The 16,272-nt window shown below is 51.2% G+C and overlaps 1 protein-coding gene across 1 annotated transcript in view; it reads left to right on the forward strand.

Moving 5' to 3' along the window:
• Positions 1-16,272, forward strand: part of Nrg2 (neuregulin 2) — a 180,799-nt gene that overhangs the window by 135,608 nt on the left and 28,919 nt on the right. The window contains 2 exon segments of the mRNA XM_032886174.1: positions 8,921-9,092; positions 15,688-15,806. Coding sequence (XP_032742065.1) covers positions 8,921-9,092; positions 15,688-15,806 — 291 coding nt within the window.

Consider the following 16,272-nt stretch of genomic DNA (forward strand, 5'->3'; position numbering starts at 1 on the left):
AGCACGGGGGCCCCGCCCTGCCCAGGGTGCTTGTAGCCATCTCTATCCAGGCTGCTTGAGGAACCCATCAGTCACAGCCCAGCCTTACACCACGGATTCATTTGTTCAGCCCATGCGCAGTGAGCGCTGCCTCTGGCCAAACACCAAAACACCATGAAACCCTATTACATCTGCTCCCTCAGGACCCCCAAGTCTAGAAGATAAGAATCTCGTGCTCCGTGCTAAGAAGCCCCAAGGGCAGAGAAAAGATCCAGGGTGTCTGACTTGAACAGAGGCTGCTGATGATCTGGTGGATTAATGAAGGAGGAGGCGTCTAAGATTTTGAGGGATCAAGAAGAGAAGCCAAGTTCTAAGATATTTATGTTCTAGGTACTGTTAGACGTTCCTGACGTATATGGAGGTGAATGGGATGGTCCTTGTCTCTCAGACAAGGGAATGAAGGCTCAGTGAGGTTAAGTAATAACTGGTTACCCAAGACACTGGCCAGAGCCAGCATGCACACCAAGGCCTCTTTGGCCCCAGCTGTATGGTGGATCCTACCATTCTGTTTCCTGTGTGGAGAACGGTGTATAGAAACATGACAGACTGCACCTAGTTAGTGACTTGTTTTGCCTGGAATGTTTGATTTCTGGAAGGAAGTGTTAAGGGAAAGGAGATAGGGGGCATTTAGGAAAAATAGGGACTAACCAGAAAGTATCCCCTGAGGGGCCCAGCTGCCTCTGAGGTCTCTGAGGAAGTCAGCAAGGCGGGCAGAGGTAAGTTGCCAGGAGTACCCTGCCAGCACAACATCCTGGGGTAGGAAGCCTGCTGGTGTCGTGTCCTGGGGTAGGGGGACCATGTGGCCTATTTCAGACCCTGTAGACAATCAGGGAGGGTAACAAAAGCAAGAAGGTTGGTACAAGTTGAATGAACTCAAACACTGGGGAAAGGCAGAAGAAGCACAAGTCGTCACAGATGCCAAGGTTATTGAACGGGCATCAGTGGGGAGGAGCTGGAAATGTAGGCTCTCCACTCGTCATGTCTGAGCTAGTGCCTGGAGTGATTCGCTTCCAGCCCCATTGCCCACACTAGCCTGGACCACATCACAGTCTCCCAGCCTTGCTCCATCCCCAGCACCTAACAAAAACCTATATGTGTCTTTAGAGGCATAGAGAAACAGGTGAGAGTGCAGATGTTGCCTCTCGATGTGTAGCCTGCTAATACCTTTCCCTGAAGTCCAATATTGCTTCACACACCTCTGTGCTTTCTTTTATCATAAAAATCCTCAGCACATGGCTGTTTGCTTCAACACAAAGCTACTGATTTGCTTAGCAATGATCCAGGCAGACCCTCCAGAAAGAGGAGGTCTTTGTAGCCTTGTTGGTGCTCTCCCCACTGAGAAGTCAGCAACATGTGGGTGCTCAGATGACCCCTGAATTCCCCAAGACCCAGACAACTTTCCCTATACAGACTAAGGAGGGAGAGGTACAGAGTCACCCCAAAGAAGACAAAGGCTTTAGGGTCCTCTCTTCTTCTCTCTTGAGTTCCCCAAGCCATCCCTGCCCTAGCCCTTCCACACTAGGCAGTCTCCATGCTGGCTTCTCCTGGACTAGAGCCTAAGACTTTGTTTAAAGCCCAGCCTTCCCCAGCAGGCAGGTTAAACAGGGTTTAGGCAGATGGTAATGGCCTTCAGGGCTGTCATATCTGCTCTGTCCGTACCTCGGCTCCCAGCCACTAAAGAGGTGGGGAGACCAGAAGCTTCTGTAAGAAATAGGGAAAGGAAGAAAGGAAGGAAGGAAGGAAGGAAGGAAGGAAGGAAGGAAGGAAGGAAGGAAGGAAGGAAGGGACGGAGGGAGGGAGGAGGGGAAAGGAAGAAAAAGGAAGGAAGAAAGAAAGCGAGCATGATCTGCAAACGAGGCAACTGAAGCCCCAGGAAACTAGGCAGCCTACCTAAGGCCTTCGGTACAAAACTGAGAGAGTGAGACCTTGGCCTCTGTGACACCCTTGTGGCTCTCTTCTCCCAGAAGGCTTTCCCCTCAGTACCCCTCAGTGCCCTCAGTACCACTCTCCCAGCTCTGGCTGCCATGTGTCATCTGTGAGGCACTAGGTGTCTGAGAAAGCATGCGAGAGTCTGTGGGGTCTGTGCTCTGGACACTTGTGCCATCTTCCCACCCACAGCAGCTCCCCTCAGACTCCATCTCTGCCTCACAGACCTGTGGCTCCACCTGAGCTGAGAAGACTGGCTGACAGCAAAGCCCTGGGAAAGCCACTGGTAATCTTGGGATGTTGGCATAGGGGCTGGGGAGGGGGTGAGTGTAGCACTCAGCTGTCTCAGTGTCTGAGGTTGGCATTTCTGGCTAGGCAGGGGCTGTTCTAGGGCAGAATCATCTCAGCTGGTCATTTGCACTCCTCAAAGCCTTCTCCTAGCAGCCCTGGCCTTCTCCTCCGCCTTACAGCTGTGGTGCTAGGCACCAGTAGGCTTCCACTGGTGCAGGGAGAATGACTTTCCTGGAGTCTTTTACCTTTTCCAGCCCCCATGGAAAGCCTATGGAGGAAGTTGAGCACTGGGTGGGATGAGGGTGGGGCAGTTGTCCTGCGCTGTCTTCCCACAGGCCTGTTGGATAGAAATAGGAAGAGGGTAAAGTAAGATCAGTTCCCAGGCTGGGCCTGCTTGTCTAGGGACACATGGCCCATAAAAAAACAGAACCCAAGTAGATATCCAATCTTTCTGTGAGACCAACCTTTGGGCATCGAACAGCCCTTCAGCAGACTGAAAGGACACTCAAGTGTCCCTTTCACAGAGCACATCCCGGGTGCCCACTTGATCCAGCCATGTTTTGAGTTGAAGGTTGTTTTGTTTTGTTTTGTTTTTTTCTTTTCTCATTTGAACTTGGAGTCTGTAATTAACATCGAATAGGTTGCAGTCACTTTGTAGGTGGGAGAGGGGTGGGGAGGGGGCCAGCCCACAGCCTGTCAGCAGCAGGGCAGAAGGAGACTTTGATGCCAGGCAGGCTGGCCGCATTGTCTCCAGGTGTTAGCTGCAAAGGGGAGAGCTGAGTCTTAGTCATAAGGGGAGGGCCATTAACCCTTTTAAGAGGCCAGTGTCCCTGCCCTTGGTTCTGGAAGGGGGGAGGTGGGGCCAGGTCTCCCCAACTGGGTTTCCTGGCCAGGGCCTGTCTGTCTCACTCTCAGATCTCTGTGCTCCACACCCACCGCCCACTGCAGAGGGAGAGGAATGAGGTCAAGCAGCTGGCAGCAGCGCCTCCTGGCCTCCAGGCTGGGATGTGGGGAAGGAGCGGGCTGTTGTTCTGGGTTGCTATCTTTAATGAGGTGCTCTCTGGAGATGGCCCGTCACAAAGATACAGGCCAGATGCTCTGGTTGGCACTAGGTGGTAGGAAGCAGAAGCCACCAGAAACCCCATGGCCCAACTTATACCACATGAGACGTGTCCTGATGAGTTTTTGAAATATATTAGCCAGAAAAAGCTTTTGTTGTAGGCCTTGAGAGACCTTCCTCTTGTCCTTAGAAGGCTTCCAAAAGCTATTCCTCCATACCCTCCCCAGTAACCCTGACCCTACTGGTGGGAGGGACCCCTGAGCTCCTCCAACCCAAGGAGTGTGGGACTTTAGCCCAGAGCAAACAGTCTAGGCCCTTCCTAGACCATCTACTCACCACTGATGTCAACTGGTAGGGTTGGAGGTTGGGGGAGACTTGATCATTACCCTCTGCTTCTTCTACACACAATTCCTCTTATCCAGTGTCTGTCATTTGTCCTAACTCCTGAGCGCTGGGCTTTTGCAAGCCTCCTCTCTTTGATCTCTCAGGGCTCTGTTATTCCTCCACTTGGCCACAAAGCTGACCCGATAAAGTCCACCCCACTGTTGTTAATACCAAAAGAACACTGGAGATGACCTGACAGATTCATCCGAACAATGGATTATTAGACAGCCATTAAAAATGATTTATGGATGTATTGCTTGAGTCGGAAAAAATGTCTTCCAATGTGTTGACTGAAACGGGATCTAAGGCACTTTAGAGGGAAGTGTTTTGGAGGCGATAGTTGAAAATATGAGCAGTGGGATTTTCTCTCTGAAGATAATTGAATTGATTTTAATATGTTTTCCTTTTTTTCTTATTTGGATTGTGCAATTTTTTTTCTACAGCAAAATGTATTTCTTATGTAACAAGAGTGACAGAGGGGACATCCTAAACTCAGAGGGATTAGTCATTCCACATAGAGTTCAGTCCTATCTGACCAAAGCCAGAGACCTGGAACCTGGCAGATGCTCAACAGGACAGAGGGTGAATGCTAGCCCACGAGACAGCAGAACCCTCTCCATCCCGGGGGCTCAGTCCTCTGCTTGTTTCGGCTCTGACCTCAAGACACTCTCGGGACCCAATGTGATGATCTCCATGCCCACACACTAGCATAGCATAAAATAGAGCTCAGAGGGGGTGGGTGCTGTGGCTGGGGGCTGGAGCTAGCTCAGTCATGTCTGAAACCCTTTGAGGGTTGTCTCTAGGTGCCTGAGGTCTGCTGTGTGAACAATCTCTGAGCCTTGTTCCAAGAGAGCCCAGGGTATTGGTACTAGCTCTGATGTCTGGAGGCCACAAAGGAAGAAGTTGCCTCTGCTAAGAAGAAGAAAGAACTTCAAACACAAACACCACTGTCTTGAGTCTCTAATACTTTCCTCTGACACCTTCAGAACAAATCCAAGGCTATGATGGGGAAGTCCCCAGTCTTTGCCCAGGTTCTAGGCCCAGGAATGGAGCTGCAGAACCCCCCCACCCCCAGCACTGTTCCAAGGGCCACCTGGTATACACTCTTCTTTCCTACAATCTGAGCTTCTGTAATAAACCTACCAAGGAACTTTCCAGATGCAGAAAACTAAGCCTAGTGAAGATGCCCAGCCTCCCCTTTCAGGAGATTCTTGTGAAGATCTTCCAAAAGCTAGAAGAGAAAACTTTGGAGAGCATGGCATGGTACAAATGTGCTGTTACTCTCATGATGCACTTTAGACCACTGCTGCCCAATGCAAGCATGATCTAGCCCATGTATGTCACTTATAGCCTGACTGACACATAAGAAGTTAAAACGAGGAAAATCCAAGCCCAACCCAGGCTTCCCATCCCGACTTTATAGCCCTGTCACCTGGGCCTGCCCTCTTCAGCCTCATAGGCTGTTAAGGACTGTGAGCTCACAAGCTTGCTGTCATTACCTCATACTTCCTATTGGTCGCTGACAGAAGTTGGACTCCCCGAGTCCAGACTGTCCAGCTTATTCCCCAGTGAATGAGGCATGTAGCAGCTTGAATCATTCACTGGAAATGGAGTGAGTGAGTGAGTGAGTGAGTGAGTGAGTGAGTGAGTGAGTGAGTGAATGAATGTGGAGTAAGTGAACTAGGCAGGGTTGTTCAAGAACTGGCTAGTGAGGCATGTTTGTTCCCACGGGATGGAGGGGGGCCCTTGGTATCTGTGATGATATCTGGGTTATAATGAGGACATGGCTTTGGAGCTCAGTTCCTTGGGCCCTCTGGTCCTGCCTGCTGACAGCCTGTGTCTGGCACACTCCAAGCCCATCGCCCACACATGAAGCCATGGTCCCTGACTCACTGTACCTCCTTTTGGCTGGGACTCAAGTCAAGAAACAAGATGGCAGAATCATCATGGCTTCTTTTCACCATGTCACTCCCACCCCTCAGTGGCTGGCTGGAGTCAGGCTTCGAGCAAAGTAGCCTATGGTGCCAGGGGACAAGACTTCCCTGGTGTCAGAACTGCAGGGACATTAACACACTCCATTAGGGAAAGCAGGCACTTTAGAACCCACAAAGAGCTATGTCCCAGTCACGAGATGGCAAAGCACTTAGACTAGGTGGAGGTCGGCATCAGACCTAGGTTAGATGACATCTACCTGTTAACCTTAGAATGAAACCATTCTAAGTGCAGAAGTGCTGTGGGCGTGGCCAGCGCTGGGATGTGCACTGGTTGACAAACTCCAGCATGAGTGAAAGATACGAAGGAGCCAAGGAACCCACACGAGTGAATGCTTTCCAGGCCCTCTTTCTCAGTATCCAGGCTGTAGCAGACCCCTGCCCAGGTGGTTCCCATTAGCTTCCAGAGTTCAGAAGAACTATGAGGTGTGGCAGGGACTCTGGAGCACATGAAAGAGTATGGGGCAAGGACAAAAAGGATGCTGGGCAGGACTCCTACTTAGAGTCACAAAGTGGCAGAGGGTTCCAGTCTAATGCACAGACTTCTCTTGCTACAAATGAGGAAGGGAGGAGGGGAAATGAGGAAGGGAAGTATAAGCAGGCCTGCCAACGAGGCATTTTAAAATGTAAGAAGCAGATAACTGAGGGAAGACATTGTAATGGAAGGTTTGTGGCCTTAATACTTTTGGAGCACCCTTGCAAATCCACCAGACAGCACTCAGTTGAAAATCAGGCTGCAGGCGTGAACGGGCAATTCCAAAGGAAGAGCCACCTCGGATGCACTTAGAGGAACCGCTCAGCCTCAGCAGCAAGCAAATGAATGCAAAGCAGAGCTACAAAGAGGCCTTATCTGTCGCTAATTGATAGAGATTAAAGGGGAGATAGTGCCTCAGGACGGTGAGGGTGTGGAAAAAAACAGGCCCTGTCACTCAGAGGAGGAGCCCTGTGGATTGGCGCAGCTTCTCCAGGGGAGTCAATGTGGCAGAACAAAATTACTTTTGTGGGAGTCTGAGGAAGGCTGAGTAGCCTTTGACACAGCAGCCCCACTCTTAGGAAGATTGCCTTAGGAAACGGTTGTGCACAGCGATAATGGCCTTCATTAAGTGCCCTCCCCCATGCCAGGCTCTCCATGCACTGTCTCATATGACCCTCACAGGCATCCCGCAAGGTAAGGGCTTCTTTTTATCTCCTGTAGTTTGCAGATGAGAAAGAGTGAGGCCGATAAGAATTAGGTCAGTGACTTCAGGACACAAAGCTAACAAGTGGCCAGACCTAGACTAGAAGTCAGGCAGTCTTGAGTCTCCTGGATGTGTGCAGGAACCAAGCCACAGAGATGGCCCTCAGGGGTTGATCTGTAATGGAAGCGTGGGGAGGGCATGCTAAGTGCCTCCCGACAGCAATAAGTTACATAAATTATGATACACCCACACAGGAATATTATGCAAGTGTGAAAAGTGATTCTGTAGAAAAATATGTGTGTGAGTGCCAGGGAAATATTTTTTGTACACATAAAAGATCTCCAAAAGGATAGAAAAGAAACTGATAGAATTAGTTACCCACTGGCAATTCTGAGAAGCTAGAGGGAAGTTTGTTTTATAAAATATATACCCTTCTTACATTTGAAAACTGTGACTATATTATATATTAAAATATGTATCTGTGCACATATACACATGTAAGTCATGATATAGAACTTTATTCCACAGAATAAAGGATTCCAAAAGGCATATGTGAAAGCCCGTACTCAGTCAGACCAGGGTAAAGGAAGGACTACGTCCATCCATCCATATGGCTCCCAAACCAGCTTCACTGCAGAATTCTTTTCTTGAGTAATGATCTGTCTTCATCTCTCAAGACATTTGCAGGTTAGGTTTTGAGAATGTTGGTGATCTGGAAAACCACGGTGAAGGATTATATTGTTTCTTTAAATGAAAGGATCATGTTACTGGCACTGGTCCCATTTTGTTAAAGATTCTGTGTATCTGTCTGTCTGTGTGTGTTTGTGTGTCTGTCTCTGTGTTTGTGTGTGTGTCTGTGTGTGTATCTGTCTCTGTGTGTGTTTGTGTGTGTGTGTGTGTATGTGTGTGTGTGTGTGTGTGTGTACATAGATATGTGTGTTTGGGGGGATGAGTATGTGTATCAGTGAACGGTTTTGTTTGCTTGTGTTTACTCATTGTTTTGTCCTAAACTGAACCAAATGACTTCCACAGTTGTCTGTTCTTGTACCTAGCCCAACAAAGCATTTTCTTTTTTAAAAAATACATCTTTTGTTTTTTAAGATTATTTAATTGGGGTTGGGGATTTGGCTCAGTGGTAGAGCGCTTGCCTAGCAACCACAAGGCCCTGGGTTCGGTCCCCAGCTCCGAAAAAAAGAAAGAAAAAAAAAAGATTATTTAATTAATGTATGTGAATACACTGTCACTGTCTTCAGACACACCAGAAAAAGTCACCAGACCCCATTACAGATGGTTGTGAGCCACCATGTAGTTGCTGGGAATTGAACTCAGGACCTCTGGAAGGGTAGGCAGTGCTCTTAACCACTGAGCCATCTTTCCGGCCCCTGCAACAAAGCATTTTCAAGCAAAGCTTTCTGCTTGTTTCCTTCTTTAGCTCTTAGCTGCTTGAGCCCTGATCCAAGGGTTAGGACTAAGACTGCCCTCCGGGCTCTACCACCCCTAATGCCATGTGCCGTGCTGCAACAGCAATGCCAGGTTACAGTGCCCTTGCCAGGCTGGCCTTTCTGGGAGTGATAGCTGAGTCTACCATCTTGTCTTCCTGTGTCTTCCGGGCCCAGGATAAGCCTGGTAGGGGAGGGGAGATGAAGAGGAGGGAAGACAGGAGTTAAGTCATGAGAACTGAGGTCATGATCTGCATTTGAACCTCATGTCCATTACTGGCCCTCAGGGAAGTGACTTCACTCTTCTAAGCCTCAGTTTCCCTGTCTATAAATGGGTTTAAACACTGCAGTGAAGTCATGGAAGTTGTGAAGGTTTTACAAGCGAATGTGAAGCTCTTGGTACCATCCCAGGGCCGGAGGAGTGTCCAGAAGTAGCAGGACCTTGTTCCCACTGCAGACTCTAAATGCGGGTTGAGTTGGACTAAAGAAAAATGCCAGGAGAGGTGGCCTCTGGTCTCCCCAGCTCCAGCCTCAAGATGGTGGCTCTTACTGCCCATGCCTGGCACTGTTCCCACCACCCCGACACTCACTCACCTGCATTGTTTCCTGCAGCCACCCGGCCCAAGCTGAAGAAGATGAAGAGCCAGACAGGAGAGGTGGGCGAGAAGCAGTCGCTCAAGTGTGAGGCAGCGGCGGGGAACCCCCAGCCCTCCTATCGATGGTTCAAGGACGGCAAGGAGCTCAACCGGAGTCGTGACATTCGCATCAAGTATGGCAACGGCAGGTGAGTAGTAGCATCACCTTCCCTCCGTCTCCCCAGCTGCCGGTCCTAGAAGGGAGGACCAGAGCGGTGTTCTCAACCGTGGGACCAGCCAGGTCCCCTCTATGCATCCCTTCCTTGCCACACCCAATGCTCCCCCGACCGCTGAGTCCCCTGTGCCAGCCCTGCCCTGAGATTCCACACTACTGATCAGAGTGGAGCAAGTCCCAGGGCTGGGGATGCACCTCAGTAGATAGAGCTTAGCGCACACAACGCCTTGGGTTCAAACCCAGCAGCACATAAAACCAGGTGTGTTGTCACATGCCTTTGATCTCAGCACTTGGGAGGTGGAGTCAGGTAGATCAGAAGTTCAAGGTCATCCTCGATCCTCGATCCGTAGCAAGTTGAGGCCAGTTTGGGCTGGATGTGACCCTGTCTCACAAAAAAGAATGAAGCCGTTTTTGTGTTTGAAGACTGGAGGCCATTTGACTCCAAGCTGTCTTTAGCAGCAGAAACCCTACTTGTCAAAAAAGCCTAGCATCGTATCTGAGAGACAGCGGAATCCGCAGTTCGAAGTGAAAGACCTTGTCTCCAGAAAGTCTTTGAGAAGTCACATAACACGAAGGGCTGGTCTCCTGGGTTGGCAAGCTGCCATTTGTATGAGAGTTTAGTAAGTAGAAGGAGAACATTGGCTGACTTTGGGGGTCTGCTGCTGATACTTACCCCTGCGTGAAGAGTGTCCTTAGTCCTAAATAAATCTCAAGAGCATGGCATACACATCCCCTGAAGCTTCAGGCTGAGGAAGATACCCATCCATCCAGCAAGGGGCAGAAGGTGCCAGGACAGCCAAGAGTCAAAGGCAATTCCTCTTTGTCCGCCATTAAACATACTTCTACCCAACCTCTCTGTGGGCTCTGGGGTCTAGGTAGATATTCTAGGAGCTCCTCAGCCTTTTCTGACTTCATCCCTAAAGTCGCTTGCAACCACCCCCGCAGAGATACCATTGTTTTTCTAACCCACCACAAAATAAAAGCAAAGGTCATCACCTACCCCACAACAGAAAGTGTTAGATGAATATTCAGGCTCAGGCTGCCCTACCTCACCTTGGAGGCCTGCAGCCTAAGGAGAGAAGTGAGTATCAGGACCTTAACTCTGCCTCCACTTTCCTTCCAAGACTTGAATCAAAGAAAGTGAGCCCCACAAAAAGCCATGAGGGAAGGCTTTAGAGGACAGGTCTGTGACCATGGAAGGTTAATTCCTAAGGGAATTGTGGTAATTGGAGAGGTGGGGAGATTTGGGACATATATCCCTTGTTTATAATGTTGACAAGAAATTCAATCTAACTACCCAGCCCCATACCCCCACCTCCTCCCCACCACCCGCTATGGTCTTGGTACCAGCTTAGAAAAGAAGTAGAGGTTGGGGATTTAGCTCAGTGGTAGAGCGCTTGCCTAGCAAGCGCAAGACCCTGGGTTCGGTCCCCAGCTCTAAAAAAAAAAAAAAGAAAGAAAGAAAGAAAAGAAGTAGACAGGACTCTTGGAGCTAAGACTGGAGGTGCCGTCACCCTTCAGCTTCTCCATTATTTCCCTGGGTCTGAACTCCAGGGAAGGTACTGGCCCTTGTCTTTTGCACTGCTCCCAAACATGGTACCCATTTTCCCATCCCCATCCCATCAGACCTTGGAATGCACTGCCTCATGACCCTCCCTTATGATACCTCACACACACACACACACACACACACACACACACACATATTCATACCCTCAGACCACACACACACACACACACATTTCAGACCCTCACACACACACACACACACACACACACACACACACACACACACACACACACACACACACACACACACACACATTCATACCCCTCAGACCACACACACACACACACACACACACACACACACACACACACACACACACACACACACACACACACACACACACACACACATACATACACATTCACACCCTCAGACCACACACACAAACACACATACACAAATTCATACCCTCACACCACACATACACACACACACATATATACACACATTAATACCCTCACACCACACACACAAGCACACATATACACATTCATACCCTCACACCACACACACAAGCACACATATACACATTCATACCCTCACACCACACACAGACACACACACACATTCATACCCCACACACCACACACACACACACACACACACACACACACACACACACACACACACACACACAGAGCACTCTGCTGAAGCACCTCCAGTTCCAGTTCCTGCCTTTCTTTGGTAACTTTAACCTCTCTCCCTCTTCCTCCCAGCAAACTTCATCCTGTCCAATCCCTCTTCCGGATCACTTTCCCAGGCTGCTGTGTCCTCCCTGCTTCTGCTGTTGCCCTTGTTTCTCTCACTTCCTCGGCCTCCTCATCCACACCTTTCATCCTCATCCCACACTGCCTTCCCAAGGCAGCCAGTTCAGCACAGCCTCAGCCCCTCCACCCTATGACCTCTGGGGTCCTAAGCCCAGCAGCACCAGCAGCTCTTGGTACAATGACAGCTTTGCCTGTCCCTGTGGGTTCTCCACTGGCCCTCCTGTGAGTTGGATCTCTCTCCGAGATCCCAGTGGTGTTGGGCTACCCCTTAGGCTTCCCTGTTCTCTCCCTGCCCAGTGCTAGGTGATGCCACCCTCCTAGAGCTTTCCATCTCTGAGACCCCAGGCCTCCACCTCTAGGCTTGGTGGCAGTTTTACCCAAATTCTACACTGTGTTGCCAGCTGAGCCCCAGACCCCACTCCTGAGGCCGAGCAGGTCCCCAGTCCCCCTTCCATCCAACCCTCACTAACCCAGCTGCCCCTCGTCATCTGCTCTGCTGTGCACACCTGGCAGTCTGAAGCACCTGCCCCTTGACACCTCTACAGGTGGACACCTGCCCTAAATATTTCTCATCTGGCCTCCCCTCCCCTGGCCTCTCACTCTTCCTGCCATACTCTTGGTTACCTCCTGGGCCACAGACTGCTCTGTGGCTTGACTGGTGTAGCGGACCTGCAGATATGGAGCATTAGCTGTATATCAAGCAGTCAGCAAGCGGTGGTGGCTACACTGGTGAACAAGCCAGCAATGAGCCCTGCCTGCGTGAGGCTCTGGGCCAATTGGCAGGGCAAGAGGCCTCCATCCATTTTTCAGAGGAAAAAATGTCACTCTGCACCATTTTGCTTAGGATTCTAGTTCTTACCCCACTATAAGCTCCTTGCAACAGATAATCCCCACCACAGACCCTCCCCTCCCCCTTCCTCATATGACAGCCTTGGGACCCACCCCCAAATCCTTCTGATCCATCCCCTGCTACAGGCCCAACACCTGGTCTTTCCTTTCACAGCCCTGGACTTGGGCCCAGGCTGCCCCGGTACTGGGAAAACTCTTGTCCCTGGCAAAGGCCTTCAAGACCCAGCTTAAATGGTGTGACTCAGGAATATCCACCAATCAGCTCTTGTCCCCTCTGAGAGTACTTCAGACATCTCTTCATCTCACCATTGAAAATCTATCACTCCCCTCAGGGAACCCCCACCTCATCCTCATGCCCCACTGCAGGCCTGGAAGCAGAGATCCATTTTCAGTGTGGAGCTGACGAGACTCCCAGGGCTGGCCCTCCTCTCTTGGGTTTGAGGTCATCCTTCAAGAAGATGAGCGGGGGACACTATGGATAGTCCAAACTTCTAAACAATTTACTTCCTAGTTAAACCACAGATTCATTTGACACACGGGCGACCTAATCCAGAGACAAGGCCTACTCAGGTCTTTCCCTAGGTTTCCCTTGGATCTGAAGTATGCTTTGACCTCTTCCCCATGTGCTACCTTCTGAAATGTCCCCTGTCCCCACATGTGCTGTCCTGTCCTTTGGGCTCCCAGCATAGATTGTCAGCTGTGAAGGACTAGGGAGCTTCTGATTATCTGTGACCAAGGTCCTCTCCATGTGACTCCAAGAGAGCTGCCGCCTCTCTATACTACCCAGTCCTCTGCTGCATACACCTCACCAGCCCAGGAGCCAGAGCACAGAGCAAGGAGCCTCCTTTCTGATGAGCCTCTCTCTGTCCTTCCTCCACGAGTTCCTCAGCCTGCCCCGGAACCTCAGCCTTGGCATCTCTGTCTGCTGGCAGAGACCGCCTTCCCTGATAGGGAGCTGACTGTCTGTCTCTGTGCCCGCCAAATTGCAGTGTCACCCAAGCCTTCCTGAGCCAGGAGAAAACTTGCCCCCCAAGCCCAGAGCACAGGCCCTCCCCTGCAGAACCGCATGTTCCCTTATTTATGAGGGGCAGGCTGGGACAGGCCCCTCAGGCAGGCAGGAGAGCCAGGCACTAAGGAAAGTGTGGGGCTGCCCAGATCCTGTCCCTGCCAGCAGAGAACCGGCTAGGGAGGGTGGGACAGCACCCTTACGGGGCAGACCCGGGTCAGCACACTAATGAAGCAGCAGGAGTGTACATCCTGCCTGCCTGCCTGCCAGGAAGACCAGGAGAGGTCCCTGAAGCCCAGTGTCCAGATGGATCAATCTAAGGATGAGGAGGGTGCAGAGTCCGAGCACCGTCAGGGCCTGAGAGACCCTCAGGGTCCATCCTCGGCCGTAGCTTTGGAATCCACTTCCCTGAGACCTCTGAGGCCCCAGTAAACCAAGATACCTGCCACACCGGAAAATTGTTACCACCAATTACCCAAAAAGGGGTCCTTTGCCAAGCCCTGCCCCCCTTGATCCTGGTCTGGTGCTCCCGTGGGTAGGAGACATCCCAACAAGTCTCATTGCTGCTCATTAGATCCTCTGCCTTGTTCTACTACAACTAACTTCGCAGCTGTGGGTGACCATGGGGAGCTGGCTGGCTCTGGGCCCCTAAGCATGGACGTTTTTGCCCTCAGCGGGCACACCCCCTTCCCTGTCTATCCAGTATTCGAGGAAGTGAGGAAGCTTTGACCCAGAGAAGTGAGAACCTGGAGCCGCTAATTAGGCTGCGATGAGGAACTGATCACTTAGGCAGAGGGGCCTCCGGGCTCTGCTTAATGAAGGAAACTAGTTGATAGAGAGAGGAGAGTTGTGGGCAGGCACAAGCCCAAGGAGAGAGACCCACCCAGGAAGGGTAGGATATCTAGGCCGCCACTCTCACCACAGTGGTGAGGCCGTCATGAGTGCAGTAAGGTCTGTCAGTCTGTAGCGATCCCATGGGAATGTGGGAGGGGGTGTTTGGGAAGAGGCAAGGGAGAAGCTCATCTCTCTCGTGCCCCCTCCCTACCCCCATCCCCTGTCCCCCGTTCCAGTCCTTGTCCTAACAATGTCATGGTTTTCCTTTGCCCTCTTGGGGCTCAGGCAGAACAACGGCACCTTGGTATGCAAGGAGTCTGGCTTTTTAATCTGCCCCTAAAAAGAAGAGGAGATCATAGCATGTAAAGGCACTATGGCCTTTACTGGGACTCCCTGGCTTTATCCAGAACACTTTCTGTACCCCAGAGAACATCCAATGCAGGAAGGGTTGGGAGCTGCAAACAGAGCCAAGATGCCCCAGAGTAGGTGCAAGGAAGCTTTGAGAGGGAAGCAGAGATTTGGTTCTGAAGCCACAGGCTCTGGAGTCACAGCGTGGAGGAGGGGCTGCTAGGACCTGGCCTCAGACCACTCAAGAATGAGACCAGATGAAGGGGCAGCCCTAGCTGGTATCCTCACGGACCTCAGCTCCTGGTCCACCTCTGCTTTGCTTTGCTGTGTCCATCAGCAACTCGAGAGCCCTCTAAGGCTCAGTCTCCCCATGTGTAAGAAGAGAACACCCTGATTGGCCCTGAGGCCCCATGCCCTGGAGTACATGGTCATGGGAGGTACTTGGAAGGAATTAAATAAAAGTCTCTTGGAGCAGCTACAGAGGGCCCCCGCAATAGCAAGGCTGAGTGGATGGGAGGAGAGAGCCGCAGCTTCAGACTGGTACCCTGGCACAGTTGCCACGGAAGCCATCAGGCCAGCGCTCTCCCAGGTACCTGGGGTTGGGGTCCATGCTGCTGCTCTAATGGAATACCCCACGAGCTCACTTGAAAACAGTGGGGATGTATTTGGCCCACAGCTGCAGAGGCTGGGAACTCGAGTATGAGGGTCTGAGGGCCTTTTCCATACCGTGCGTCCTCATGACCTGCCAGCACCATTGGAGTGGGGAAGTGGGGACCAGTGGACTTTGAGAGACACATTCAAACCATAACTCAAAACAGTGACAATCTGCCACTTCTACAGACCGCAAAGGCAGCTGAGAATGAGAGATATGGCCATGTGACTTCCTAAGGGACCTGGCATTCTTCCCCAAGAAGAATGATACAAAGAAACCCAGCTACAGGAAAGGAATTGTGAGGAGTCACAGATTTAGAATATGTGTGCTCTGGCTATATGCACCCCGTGTAGCTCCAAAGGTTTGACTCTCCCCCAGCTCCAGGGGTTATCCTACCTCCTGCACTCCAGAAAGACTGGCCTGAGGGACCTTCCTCTCACCCAACCTACACATGCGTTGGTGACGTAACGTGACCACTCGGTGACTGCTAAGCTCTGGCAGCCGTGGCTTACACCTCTCTCCCTCTTTCCTCTTCCAAACCAGAAAGAACTCACGGCTACAGTTCAACAAAGTGAAGGTGGAGGACGCTGGAGAGTACGTCTGTGAGGCTGAGAACATCCTTGGGAAGGACACTGTGAGGGGCCGACTCCATGTCAACAGTGGTAGGTGTCCCTCAAGAGAGAGAAGGGTCCTGGGGGACTTGGCATGGTGGGTCAGCTGCCCCTCAGCCCTCAGGAGACCAGCACGTGATCTATCTTGCGCTCAGCCCCCTCCCTCCTGTTGCTGCATATCAAACCCAAGATCTCAGCTGAATCAGAGAAATGCAGTCAAAGCATAAATGTTTAGTTTTGTTATCTGGGCCTGGAAGAGCCGCCAGCTCTCATTTTAAATACCCCGAAAACTAAATATTTTGAAATCAAGAGGTAGGGGTTGGGGGAAGGATATTTTTAGAAGGCAATTATAAGAGGCTGGGCTGTCAGGAGCGAGGCTGGGGGAGAGACAGGCCTGGGGTGGGTGTGAGCTGCCTGCCTGTTGCCGGCTGCCTTGTTAGACACCTGAGCCAGGCCTGGGGGTGGGAGGCTTGAGTGCCTGGGGCCTGTGGGCAGCCTCCATTTAGGGATAACAGAC

The sequence above is a fragment of the Rattus rattus genome, chromosome 15 (assembly GCF_011064425.1).
Source record: "Rattus rattus isolate New Zealand chromosome 15, Rrattus_CSIRO_v1, whole genome shotgun sequence".
NCBI classification, from domain to species: domain Eukaryota; kingdom Metazoa; phylum Chordata; class Mammalia; order Rodentia; family Muridae; genus Rattus; species Rattus rattus.